This window comes from Rhinolophus hipposideros (assembly GCF_964194185.1).
Source record: "Rhinolophus hipposideros genome assembly, chromosome: 13".
NCBI classification, from domain to species: Eukaryota; Metazoa; Chordata; class Mammalia; order Chiroptera; family Rhinolophidae; genus Rhinolophus; species Rhinolophus hipposideros.
In genome coordinates, this window is record NC_138059.1 from 32,909,754 (window position 1) to 32,923,217 (window position 13,464).

The 13,464-nt window shown below is 36.0% G+C and overlaps 1 protein-coding gene across 9 annotated transcripts in view; it reads right to left on the bottom strand.

Moving 5' to 3' along the window:
* VPS13B (vacuolar protein sorting 13 homolog B) overlaps positions 1-13,464 on the bottom strand; it is a 765,148-nt gene that overhangs the window by 699,393 nt on the left and 52,291 nt on the right. For all 9 annotated transcript variants that reach the window (XR_013994784.1, XR_013994785.1, XM_081070819.1 and 6 more), the window contains exon 4: positions 7,696-7,816. Coding sequence is in view for 7 of the 9 variants with exons in the window: in XM_081070819.1 (XP_080926945.1) it covers positions 7,696-7,816 (121 nt within the window). In the remaining 2 variants the exon portion in view is untranslated. The remainder of the gene's footprint in view (positions 1-7,695; positions 7,817-13,464) is intronic.

The window sequence follows — 13,464 nt, forward strand, 5'->3', positions numbered from 1 at the left end:
ACCCAACTTTCAGGTGTACCCAAGCCATTTCCAGCGACATTTTCTTACAAACTACCTGCCTTGGATCATGCTGGCAACTTTCCTAGGGCCTTTCAAAGGTTTACGGAACCCAGACAAGCAGCATCTAGCTTGAGCATATCCCACACCTCTGGCTGAGCAGTCCTAAACCCAGCAATAGCAGGAACAGGCTTAGTTCACGGCTTGGCCTCCGAAGGCATTTCCAAGCATGACACGAACAGCAGCCATCTATGGATTGCTTTGTAGCTCCTGCCAAGTGGTCCTGAATGGAGCAAGGGTTGTGGCTGAACTTCATCTGCAGTGGGTTCCCTTCCAGGTGGACAGCATCAAAAAGAGACAAAGCATCACCAAGCCACATCCCAGGACGATACACCCAAGTGGGGTATTGGGCAGGCACCAGAGCCCTACTGAGGCAAATCACGCTCTGTAGTTGTCAGCACCTTCACCACAACTCCTCCACTGTGGTCACACACAGTCCTCATAACCAATGAGCCCAAGGGTCAATCCCTCCCACTGACACTCAAATAGCAACTAAGGCTCAACTACAAGAGGAGGGCACACACAACCCACACAAGGAGTGTGCGCCGCAGGTGACCAGGAAGACTGCTCCACTGAGCCCCACTGCACACCCACTAAACGAAACCACTCTATTAAGACCAGAAGACACAGCAGCACTACCTAATACACAAAAACAAACACAGGGAGGCAGCCAAAATGGGGAGACAAAGAAAAATATCCCAAATAAAAGAACAGAACAAAGCTCCAAAAAAGAACTAAACAAAATGGACACAAGCAATCTACCATATGCAGAGTTACAAAACAGTGGTTATGAGGATGCTCAATGATCTCAGGGAGAACTTCAATAAAGTGATAAGAAACTTAAAAATGGAGATAGAAAATATAAAAAAGAACCAGTCAGCAATAAGGAATATAATAACGGAAATGAAGAATACATTACAGGGAATAAACAGATTAGATAAAACAGAGGATCAAATCAGTGATGTAGAAGATAAGGTAGCAGAAAACTACCCAGTTAGAACAGCAAAAAGAATCCAAAAATATGAGAAGACTTTAAGGGGCCTCTGGAACAACATCAACTTACCAACGTTCACAATCTAGGGGTACCAGCAGAATGAGAGAGGGAACAAGAAATGGAAAACCTATTTTAAGAAATAATAATGGAAAACTTCCCTAACCTGGCAAAAGAAATACACATATGAGGTGTGATCAAACAATACTGTAAATGTTTTTTTAAAAAAATTATTACAGTAAAAGACACATTGCCATTAATACCTGTGGGCTATGCTGGTGGTCACAACCATTGCTATAGGCCTCCTCTCAGAACCCATCCTACCAGTTTTCACCAATCTGGGCAGATCCCTGCAAGGGTAAACAAAGCTGCTGAAACACACAGGAACCTCAATCCGGTGCAAAAAGAGCTTCAGACATCAAAAGCTCTCCAAATCCACCAACAGATGAGGTACCCTGAGCCCCAGGCAACCTGCTCACAGAGGAGAAGCCCACCTTCCAGGGAATCCCCTCATTTTCTGAGAAGCTGGAACAGTGCAGAGAAAATATAACACTACAGTGTGAGAGAGAATTAGAGGCTGCAGTTGGAAAGAAAATAAAGCATTCTACCAACACCTACTGGAAAGCAAAGTAAACAGCTCTTCCTATCAATCTATTGCAGAACCCACTCCTGTAGATGTATAGGAAGAGAAAAATAATTCACTAATTGCCATGAATAACCAAGGTAACAGGCAGCTCAGAAAGAAAACAAAAAGTCTCTACAAAATGAACTTAAAGATATGGAAATATGTCACTTAAATGACAGAGAATTCAAGATTGCAGTTTTGGAAAAACTCGATAAGATGCAAGAAAACACAGAAAGGCACTTTAATGAACTCAGAAACACAATCAAAGAACAAAGTGAACATTTTACCAAACAGACTGAAATTCAGAAAAACAACCAAATAGAATTTCTGGAAATTAAGAACTCAATAGAAGAAATTAAGAATGAAACAGCCAGCTTAGGTGACAGAGCTGACCAAGTGGAGGAAAGAATCAGTTAACATCGAAGATAGAAACCTGGAAATGACACGGATAAAAGAAGAAAGACACTTGAGACTTAAAAGAAATGAAAGAACTCTGCGAGAACTTTCTGACTCCATCAGAAAGAGCAATATAAGAACAATGTGCATAACAGAAGGAGAAGAAAGGGAGAAGGGAACAAAGAGCATATTCAAAGAAATAATCAACGAGAACTTCCCAAACTTGTGGAAAGTACTAGATCCTCAAATCCAAGAAGGCAATAGAACACCTAATTACCTCAACCCCAACAGGCCTTCCCCAAAGCACATTGTATTGAAGCTGTAAAAAATTAACGACAAAGAAAGAATCCTCAAGGTAGCCAGGGAAAAGAAGACGGTAATCTATACAGGAAAGCCCATTACGTTATCATCGGATTTTTCAGCATACACTCTAATGCCAGGAGGGAGTGGATCCAAATATTCAAACTGTTGAGAGAGAGAAATTATGAGCAAAGAATAATATATCCAGCAAAAATATCCTTTAGATATGAAATAGGAATAAAGATCTTTCCAGACATACAGAAGCTGAGGGAATTTTCTAACACATGACCTGCACGACAAGAAATACTGAAGGAGGTCATTCGACCAGCATAAATAGGGATAATTTGTAACAACAAAAACATCAAAAGGGGGAGAGTAAAGGCCTGAACAGGAATATGGGAATGGAGAAAGTAAGCGTGTGGAAGAAAATGGAATACTCTAAATATCAAACATTCATTTACATAAACTTAAGGGCAACCACTCAAAAAAAAAAAAAACATCTAGAACCGAAATATATAACATAAGAAAAGAAGAAATACAGGGAAAAATCATAGAATACCACCATACTGAAATAACAGACAGCAAAAAAACGCAAAGAAACAATGGAGACACAGTTCCTACCAGAAAACCAAATAAATGACAGGAAATCCTCATATATCAATAATCACCCTAAATGTAAATGGACTGAACTCACCAATAAAAAGGCATAGAGTAGCAGACTGGATCAAAAAACTAAACCCAACCATACGCTACCTCCAAGACACACATCTCAGCTACAAGGACAAATACAGACTCAAAGCGAAAGGGTGGAAATTGACACTGCAACCAAATACTATCCAGAAAAAGCAGGAGTATCCATACAGATATCAGAAAAAATAGACTTCAGGATAAAAAAAGGAACAAGAGACCGAGACGGACATTTCATAATGGTAAAGGGGACTATACAACAAGAAGAAACAACAGTCATCAATATTTATGCCCCCAATCAGGGAGCACTGAAATATACCAACCAACTACTAACAGAACTAAAGAGAGAAATTGACCAAAACACAATTATACTAGGGGACCTAAATACATCATTGACAGCTATGGACAGATCATCCAAAGAGAAAATAAATAAATAAATATCAACCCTAATTGACAAATTCGATGAAATTGACATAACTGACATTTATAAATCACTTCATCCTTGAACATCAGACTATACATTCTTTTCCAGTGTACCTGGAACATTCTCAATGACAGACTATTTTTGGAGTTAAAACTAGCCTCAGCAAATTTAAGAAGACTGAAATCATACCAAGCATATTCTCTGATCACACGGCTTTAAAATTTGATATGAACTGGAAAAAGAAAGCAGGGAACACCATAAATACATGATGAATAAACAACATACTTTTAAAGAACAAATGGGTCAAAGAAGAAATAAGAGACAGCAAAAGATACATAGGAACAAATGACAATGAAAATACATCCTACCAAAATTTTGTGGACAAAAGCAGTTTTAAGAGGTAAATTTATATCATTACAGGTCTATCTCAAGAAACAAAAAGAGCCCAGATAAATAACCTCATGTTACACTTTAAAGAACTAGAAAAAGAACAAATAAACCCACAGTCAGCAGAAGGAAGAAAATAAGAAAACTCAGAGCAGAACTAAATGAAATAGAGAAATAAAGACAACAGAAAAAGTTAATGCGACACGGAGTTGGTTTTTTGGTTCTTTGAAAAGATTATTAAAATTGATACATCCTTGGCTAGACTCACTAAAAAGAGAAAAGACACAAATGAGCAAAATCAGAAACAAAATAGGGGAAGTTATCACAGATGCCACAGAAATACAAAGGATCATCCAAGAATACTATGAAGGACTATACGCCATCAAATTCAAGAACCTAGAAGAAATGGACAAGTTCTTAGAAACATATAGCCTTCCTAGGCCGAATCACGAACAACTGGAAAACCTAATAGACAGATCACCACTAGGGAAATTGAATCAGTCATCCGAAACCCTCCCAAAAGCAAAAGTCCAGGACCAGATGCCTTCACTAATGGATTCTACCAAACATTCAAAGAGGACGTAATACCTGTCCTACTCAAACTCCTTCAAAAAATTCAAGCAGACACAATACTCTCTAACTCATTTTATGAGGCAAACATAACCCTGATACCAAAACCAGGTAAGAATAACACAAAAAAAGAAAATGACAGACCAATATCTCTGATGAATACAGATACAAACATCTTTAAAACATTCTAGCAAATCGAATGCAACAATTCATTTAAAAGGTTATACATCACGACCAAGTGGGGTTCATCCCAGATGCACAAGGACAGTTCAACTTACACAAATCAATCAATGTGATAAACCACATAAACAAAATAACGGACAAAAATCATATGTTCATATCAACAGATGAAGAAAAAGCATTTGACAAGATACAACATCCATTTATGATTAAGACATTTAATAAAATGATATAGAAGGAAAATACCGTAACATAATAAAAGCCATATATGACAAACCCTCAGCTAATATAATTAACGGAGAAAAACTGAAGCCCTTTGCTCTATATTCAGGAACATGACAGGGCTGCCCCTATCACCTCTACTTATCAACACAGTACTGGAGGTCCTAGCCAGAGCAATCAGGAAAGAGAAAGAAATAAAAGGCATCCAAATTGGGAATGAAGAAGTTAAATTGTCACTCTTTGCAGATGACATGATGTTATACATAGAAAACCCTAAAGACTCCACCAAAAAGCTATTAGAAATAATCAACGAATAGAGTAAAGTTGCTGGCTAAAAAAATAAACGTACAAAAGTCCATTGCATTCCTATATACTAACAATGAAATCTGAGAAAAAGAAATACAAAAAACAATTCTTTTTATAATTGCAGCAAAAGAATAAAATACCTAGGAATAAACTTAACCAAGGATGTGAAGGACCTATATGCTGAAAACTATAAGACATTTTTGAAAGAAATTGAAGAAGATACAAAGAAATGGAAAGACATTCCATGTTCATGGATTGGAAGAATCAACAGTTAAAATGGCCATATTACTCAAAGCAATATACAGATTTAATGCAATCCCCATCAAAATCCCAATGGCATTTTTTAAAGAAATAGAACAAAATACCATCAGATTTGTTTAAAACCACAAAAGACCCTGAAGAGCCAAAGCAATCTTAAGAAAAAAGAACTATACTGGAGGTATCACACTCCCTGACTTTTGCTTGTACTACAGGGCTACAATAATCAAAACAGCATGGTATTGGCAGAAAAACAGACACATAGACCAATGGGATAGAATTGAGAACCCAGAAATAAAACCACATAAATACGGACAGATAATTTTTGACAAAGAAGCTAAGAAAATGCAATGGAGAAAAGACAGCCTCTTCAATAAATGGTGCTGGGAGAATTGGATAGCCACGTGCAGAAGAATGAAACTGGACTGCTATCTGTCACCATGTACCAAAATTAATGCAAAATGGATCAAAGACTTAAGCATAAGTCCTGACACAATAAACTGCATTGAAGAAAACATAGGTACTAAACTTATGGACCTTGGGTTCAAAGAGCATTTTATGATTCTGACTCCAAAGGCAATGGAAGTAAAAGCTAAAATAAACAAATGGGACTATATGAAACAAAAGCTTCTGCACAGCAAAAGAAACCATCAACAAAATAAAGAGACAACCAACTGAATGGGAGAAGATTTTTGCAAAAAGTGCCTCTGATAAGGGGCTAACATCCAAAATATACAAGGAACTCATGAAACTCAACAACAAAAAAACAAACAACCCAATTGAAAAATGGGCAGAGGACCTGAAGAGACATTTCTCCAAAGAGGACATACAAATGGCAAATAAACATATGAAAAAAATGCTCAACATCACTAATCATCAGATAAATGCTAGTAAAAACCACAATGAGATACCACCTCACCCCAGTCAGAATGGCTACCATCAACAAGACAAATAGTAACAAGTGTTGGAGAGGCTGTGGAGAAAAAGGGACCCTCATTGGTGGGAATGCAGACTGGTGCAGCCGCTATGGAAGGCAGTGTGGAGGTTCCTCAAGAAATTACGAATAGAATTACCATATGACCCAGCAATCCCTCTCCTCGATATCTACCAAAAAAATCTGAAAACATTTATCCATAAAGATACGTGTGCTCCAATGTTCATTGCAGCTTTGTTTACAGTGGCCAAAACATGGAAACAACCAAAATGTCCTTCGATAGATGAATGGATAAAGAAGTTGTGGTATATATACACCATGGAATACTATTCGGCAGTAAGAAAAGATGATATAGGACCACTTGTGACAACATGGATGGATCTTGAGAGTATAATCCTAAGTGAAATAAGTCAGACAGAAAAAGCAGAGAATCATATGATTTCACTGATATGTGGTATATAAACCAAAAACAACAAAAGAACAAGACAAACAAATGAGAAACAAAAACTCATAGACACAGACAATAGTTTAGTGGTTACCAGAGGGTAAGGAGGGTGGGGGGAGGGAGATGAGGGTAAGGGGGATCAAATATACGGTGATGGAAGGAGAACTTATTCTGGGTGGTGAACACACAATGGGATTTATAGATGATGTAATACAGAATTGTATACCTGAAATATATGTAATTTTACTAACAAATGTCACCCCAATAAATTGAAAAAAATAATCTAAATAAATAAAATAAAGTGTATGCCAATCATCTCAGGAAAAAAGAAGTGACTGATAAATAGAATCAAAAGAGAGGTGGACTTATAACATCTAACTATAAAAAGGCAATACAATTTGGCCACAGAGGTAACATGTAATGATAATTGTTTTTTTCTTCTTCATTAAATATTTATTAAGGAACTTTTATGTATAAGTCACTACTGTTCCAGGTAAACAAAATTTCAGAAAATGGAAGAGACGGTCTCTCCCAGTTACAAAATTCTGTGATTCTGTTAGTGAATTTTACAGTTTCCAGAAAGTCAGAACAATCTAGTGTCTTTCCTGTGTTTATCAAGAAACGAGGGGAACACAGAGACTATGAGTGGGAAATCAGAGGCAAGTTTTTGCTTGGAGAGAATGTAAAAAAGAAACTAAAGGAACAACCTGCTACTTAAGAGATCAAATTTGAATGAAAGACATTTGTGAGGGCTCTAGACTCAATCTGTTGAATTCATGCAGGAAATGCACATGCACACACAGTGTGAATATTTTATGACACTAAAGAATACTGAAAGTGTATGTTCTACAAAGGGTTACAACAAATTAATAGCAATTGAAATTTTGGCTTTATCAATCCCATTAGAAATTACCTGGTGGTAAATCAGGATCTGTGGGAGCAGCCTGCTGAATTCTTCGAGGTTTTACTGATGATTTTGTGTTCTCAGTAGTACTACGATTGGTAGAATTAGACCCACAGCTCTCATGGTCATCCTATATTTATGTTAAAGAAAGAGGCAAATAAGAACATTAAGACCATCTTTAGAAAACAAAAATTCTTATTCAATAGCATACAAAGAGAATGATACAATAAAAGATTAATCTTTTACAAGATAGCATGGCTTCAGATGTCAGTGATCTATTAGCAAAAGAAAAAATTTGTTTGAAACTTCAATACAACCAAAAAGTAAATGATCTGCTATCATAAAAAACAAAGAAAATTTTCTCATGAACTTACACTCATTTTAAGTTAATGCAAAACAACTTCACAGTGTGTCATTGCACAAAACAACTTCACTACTCAATCTTTATAATGACATCTTCTGTTATTTGGGGGGATGTTATAGTCTCTAAATACTAAAAGACTACTACTGTGAATAAAACCTTACCATAATTACTTTTAGTTCAACTTACATCCTTAAAAATGTCTGCAGTCATACACTTCTGCACAATGTTAACATTAAAAGCAGACTATTAATTTTTGAAACATATGGTTGTCTCAAAAGCCCAGAAGTAAAACATGTTCATTAAAGAGATGTGAAAAAGTTCCAAGTGAACTGCCAAAACTAGCATAATTATGAAAATATTTAACACTAAAACCATCTGAAATCACATACTGTATATAGATTACAGTGATGTCATAATAAACATTGCAGCCAAAATGCACTAAAACTACTGCAGTCCAATAAATCTGGCATGCACAAGATGACAAACATTTCAAAGCAAAAGAAAGAACAAGTTATTTTTATTTTATTTTTTCAAAATTATTAGCAGCAAAAAAGGGTAAAGTACATAGGCTAAATATGAGTTTTCAAATAGTTTTAAAAAGACACGTAGTGAATAAAGCTTCCCTACAAACCACACGTTTTTATTATTCAAAAAGAAAAACAAACTAACTTTGTTTAAACAAAATTACAATAAACCTGAAATCTTAAAAATGAGCATTAATAGTTGTACTCATAAGAATATATACTATGAAACAAACATTACCAAATATGTAAACACTTCTTTCTTAACTATGGTTAGGAAATTATGCTTGCATACACAGTATAATTAGAAAATAATCCTTTTGATAATTTGAACTTGTTTTCATTTCAAGTACATTTTAATTGTATCAATTACAACTTAGCTTCTATTCAATCCTGACACAACTAAACTAAATAAAAAATAAAGCAAAACAAGAATCACAACATTTACTACTAAAACTGGAATTACTTCCGTCATTAGTTTGAGTTCATCTGCTTTTAACCAGTGTGCATCACTTTAGATTATTCCACATTTTACTTCATTGAAAGTCTCTAATTCTAATAAAAGAAACTCTGTTCTCAAATATATTAACTCAAATGTTTTGAGATAATTTTTAACCCCAAACACATTACAGTTAATATCTTTCTTATTTAGGTTGCAATTTTTCCAAAATGTCTGGAAGTATATTTCATGGCAAAAGAATGTTTTCTCTTGGGGACCACATAGCTATTTCTGAAAATACTGCCCTTTGCTCCTCATGAAACAAGCAAGAATGTCATTTCCTTACAAAAGTTCCTAAGAGAGGGAAAATGTGGCAAACACTGTATGTAAATAGATCCATTACTTTCATTCTGACAGATCATGTACCACACTTTTCACCTTAGCCTTCATAGGGCCAGTCAATTCAAATTCCCAGATTCACAGTGATATGAATAAGATTGAGGACAAAACTTCAAACAGGTGAATGAATCATTCCAAGTCCTTGTTTAAAAACAGAGGTTAAAATGCAAGAAAGAGTTGAAGGTGGAACTAAGAAGCAATGTGCTTTATGCTCTTCAGCCTAAAACAGAAAAGGACTAAGGCTCACCTGGCAGCTCTGGTCACCAAAAGCTCCCGAAATAGAGTGTAAGTGCCTAGGAAATGAACTGCTACAAAGCTCTTAGGGACATTCACCTCTAGCCTCTCCAGTAGCAAGTGCATTAACAATTGTCAGATGCAATAAAAAATGCTTAAGATAAACTGTAGTTCAGGGAATCACTGCCAAATAAAGTCACCAAAAACAGAAGTACACACTAGGAGAACACAAGAGAGAGCCAGGGAAAACACATTTACTTGCTTTCATGATAAAAATGGGCATCCCTGGCTCACCTCTATCCTGACAGCAATATTAATAAACTTAATTTTAGTCATTAAGAAAATGCCAAGTACACTTAAGTAAAAGAGAACTGTGTATGCCCCAATCTCTTAACACATCAATTTGGGTCCACAGAGGATTCTTCCATCTTCTCACCCATCCAGGGTGACGTTAAGGGTTATGATAGCCTGGAGAAGAAGAGAGTGGACACTCCCTTGCATTCTTTAACTTGATCCTCCCAAAAGGAGGACTAGCTAACCTGACAGGCTAACCTACATTTTAATAATGAAAAAGATCACTGTACTAACTGTAAGCATCTATGTAGAAGGGCCACTCTTCTAGCTCAGTAATAGGACCAGAGCCATTTTCCCCATATGATGCAATCATTAGCCATCCCTCACCTGGCTTCTTGTTACACACATAGCCACCTGACCCAGGATACTGGTCCAGGCAGAGAATAATCAAGCTATTCCAGTTAACAGCAACACATTAGGGAAAAATTGCTCTTTATCATTGCCTATGACATCCCTTTCCTTCACATCAGTAGTTGTACACCACATTGCTAACCTCTCCTCCTGCCCTCTTTTCTAACTATTGGATGGAAGTGGCCAGATCCACTCTTAGATTTGGAAGGTGAAACAGGCTGAAATTAAGGAAGAACAAAAGTATACACTGAAGCATTCTGGCCTAAGCCTCATTATACCATCTAATTTTAAGCATGATACATTAGAGGGAATTGGGTGCTTGAACAGACTAATAAAACTGTACTTTGTTTTCTTATATATAACTTCCCTCAACAAGAAATATCTGATCAAAGAAAAGTATGTGTTAGGCACTTTGGAAGAAAATAAGTAGTATAAATAGTTGGCGCCCTTATCCAGGTAGTTCACATACCTATTTGAGGAATGACGCTTATATTCATAAAAAGATTAAAGAGCAATTTAAGTTAGTCAACAATTATATATGTCACAAAGAAACAACAGTGACCTTTATTGAGCACTTATCTGTGCCAGGCCTCAAGTAATTTTAAGGATGAGGAAATTAAGGCTTAACAGTTTCCAAAGCCAAAAAGAAAGGAAATGAGACTTGGGATGAACACCCAGATTTGTCTAACCAAAAAGTTCTTCCTGTAACCACTGAACTTGAAAGAAAGATGTGGAAACAGGGAGAAAGGGACAGAAGAAGGCAAGGAAAGAGGAAAAAAAGACAAAAGGAACAAAATTTTTTATTTATAACACTTCCAACATGTCGCCTACTGCTAACAATCACATTACATTCCTATCTCTTAACCCTCTTAACAACCCTATTAATTAGACACCATTCCCCTTGCAAAAGTGTCACCATTTAAAGATGAGGAAACTAAGGCATAAAGAGATTAAGCAAACAGTTCAAAATCACACTGTTATTAAACAGTATAATTCTAACCACGTTTCTCTATTGCCATCCCTATGAGAAAAGCCCACCTAAACAGTACAGTACAAAGTAACATGTATTCTGAGAAGAGATCACAGTGAGCTTGAGCAGTCAGGAAACCGTCTCAAAGAACAAGAGGTTTGAAAAGACTGTGCCCTGCAAAAAAAAGGGGGGAAAAAAGAGTTTGACCAAAGAAACGTAGAAAGCAAGAAACCATGTGTCTTATTGAAAAGAGAATAAGTACTCCAATTTAGGTAAAATTAGACAGCAACGAAATATTAGGCTGTAAAAAGAAACTAGAGCAAATGGTCTCTACCATTTCCTCTATATCGTTCCAAGACTTAACCTTTATTCTACATAGTGGCAAGCAAATGAAACTTATAAGTGGAGACTAACAAGATGAAGTACTTCATTCAGAAAAAAGAATCTTCGGTTATGTGATAGAAAGTAAAAGCAGAGATACCAACAACTGACAGATTATTATAAAAGTTTAGAAATTAAATGATGAGGGAAGTAGCTATGAGAATTTTTTTAAATGCTAGGACCTCAAATTCAACATGTTTAAAACAAAACTCATAAACTCTGCAACTGTTCCTTTCCTCTTACCACCATTCATCAAAAAAAATGCTCTGTCCTTCACATCCCAATTCAGTCAATGACACAACCATCTTCTCAGTCTCCTAAGAAAATTAAACATGCTCTTTTATATCTGCTCTAACTTTGCTAATGAGCTTTGAAAAGTTCAGGGTAGAAAGAGAGATGCTTGACCATGAACCAAACCATACAGGAAACTACCTAGGTAATAACCAACTGATTTTTTTCAATCTGATTTTTCAAGTAAAATAGTGGATTCATATTTGGATATGTGGCACATCATACCAACATATAGGGCCACAAAGGAAAAGAACGTGTACTAGTAACAATCGAAACAGCAATCATTTAGATAAAGATATGGGACTCATCCAAATAGAAGTGATCATTGAAGTCACTAGACTTCCAATAAAAAGAAACAAGGATTTAAGCTTCTGAAAATATGGCAGACTAGGTAACTGGAAACATTGGAAGAGGGTGATGCTAACAATAAAGTAAAAAAAGAAAATTTGACTAGGCTCAAAGCAGTGAGTCAGACTGAAGAAGAGAAATGTCTATGCTCCAGTTGCAAAAGCTGGCAGAGGCAAGTGAGAAATAAAGAAGACTCAAAATAGCCCATGTAAGGCAGGAGACCATAACAAGGCTCAACACTTAAAATCAGTAATATAGTAAAACCCCCAATCTTTGAAAGGAGGCCAAAAGAGAGCTACTGACAACTGCTGCCTGGACTTATCATGAAGCTGCATGGCAAGGGAGTCCAAAGCAAATCTTGCAAATAAATACTGAGACAAGTAACTCTATATCATCCAGTATCAACACAGCAGGAGGCCCAAACTACCAAAATAAGACCTGGTTATAGACTAGAAAATAGAGGGAGTTAACTGTAAAACTACTAGATAAGAAGAGATGAGCAAAAGAAGGGCCTGAGGGAGAAAAGATGGTGAAATAGACAGTGATCCTCCTATTCAAAATACCTGACAAACCACACTATTCTAAGGCACATAAAGAAATCTAATGCCAGGATAGCCAAAGAAATCAATGAAATTCAGTCACAATAAAACTCATCCTCTAGATCAGCCTTAAAAGATTTTAAAATAAATGTATGAGGATCCTCAGAGAGATATGAATGAATAATATCTATATATATATATACATATAACATATAAAGTAGAGATTGCCCCTCCTACAGCATTATGATTTATTATAGAACTATAGTAATTTAAACAAATAAGCAATGGAACAGAAGAGAGCCTAGAAACAGACACAGATACATATGTATATGTGAATACTTGAAATATGATGGACATGGCATTATGAATCATTGGGGAAGAGAGACCATTCAAATGGCACAGGGAGAACTGGTTAGCCATATATCTGCCTCACACTACACACGAAAAAAAAAAAAAAAACACTCACAGACACATACAAACACACACATATATTCTAGTAATTTAATTTTTAATCATTCATTAATAACATTTTCTTCATGTCTCTAAATAAAGAAAATTACTCCACTTATTTAAGGACTCAAATTATT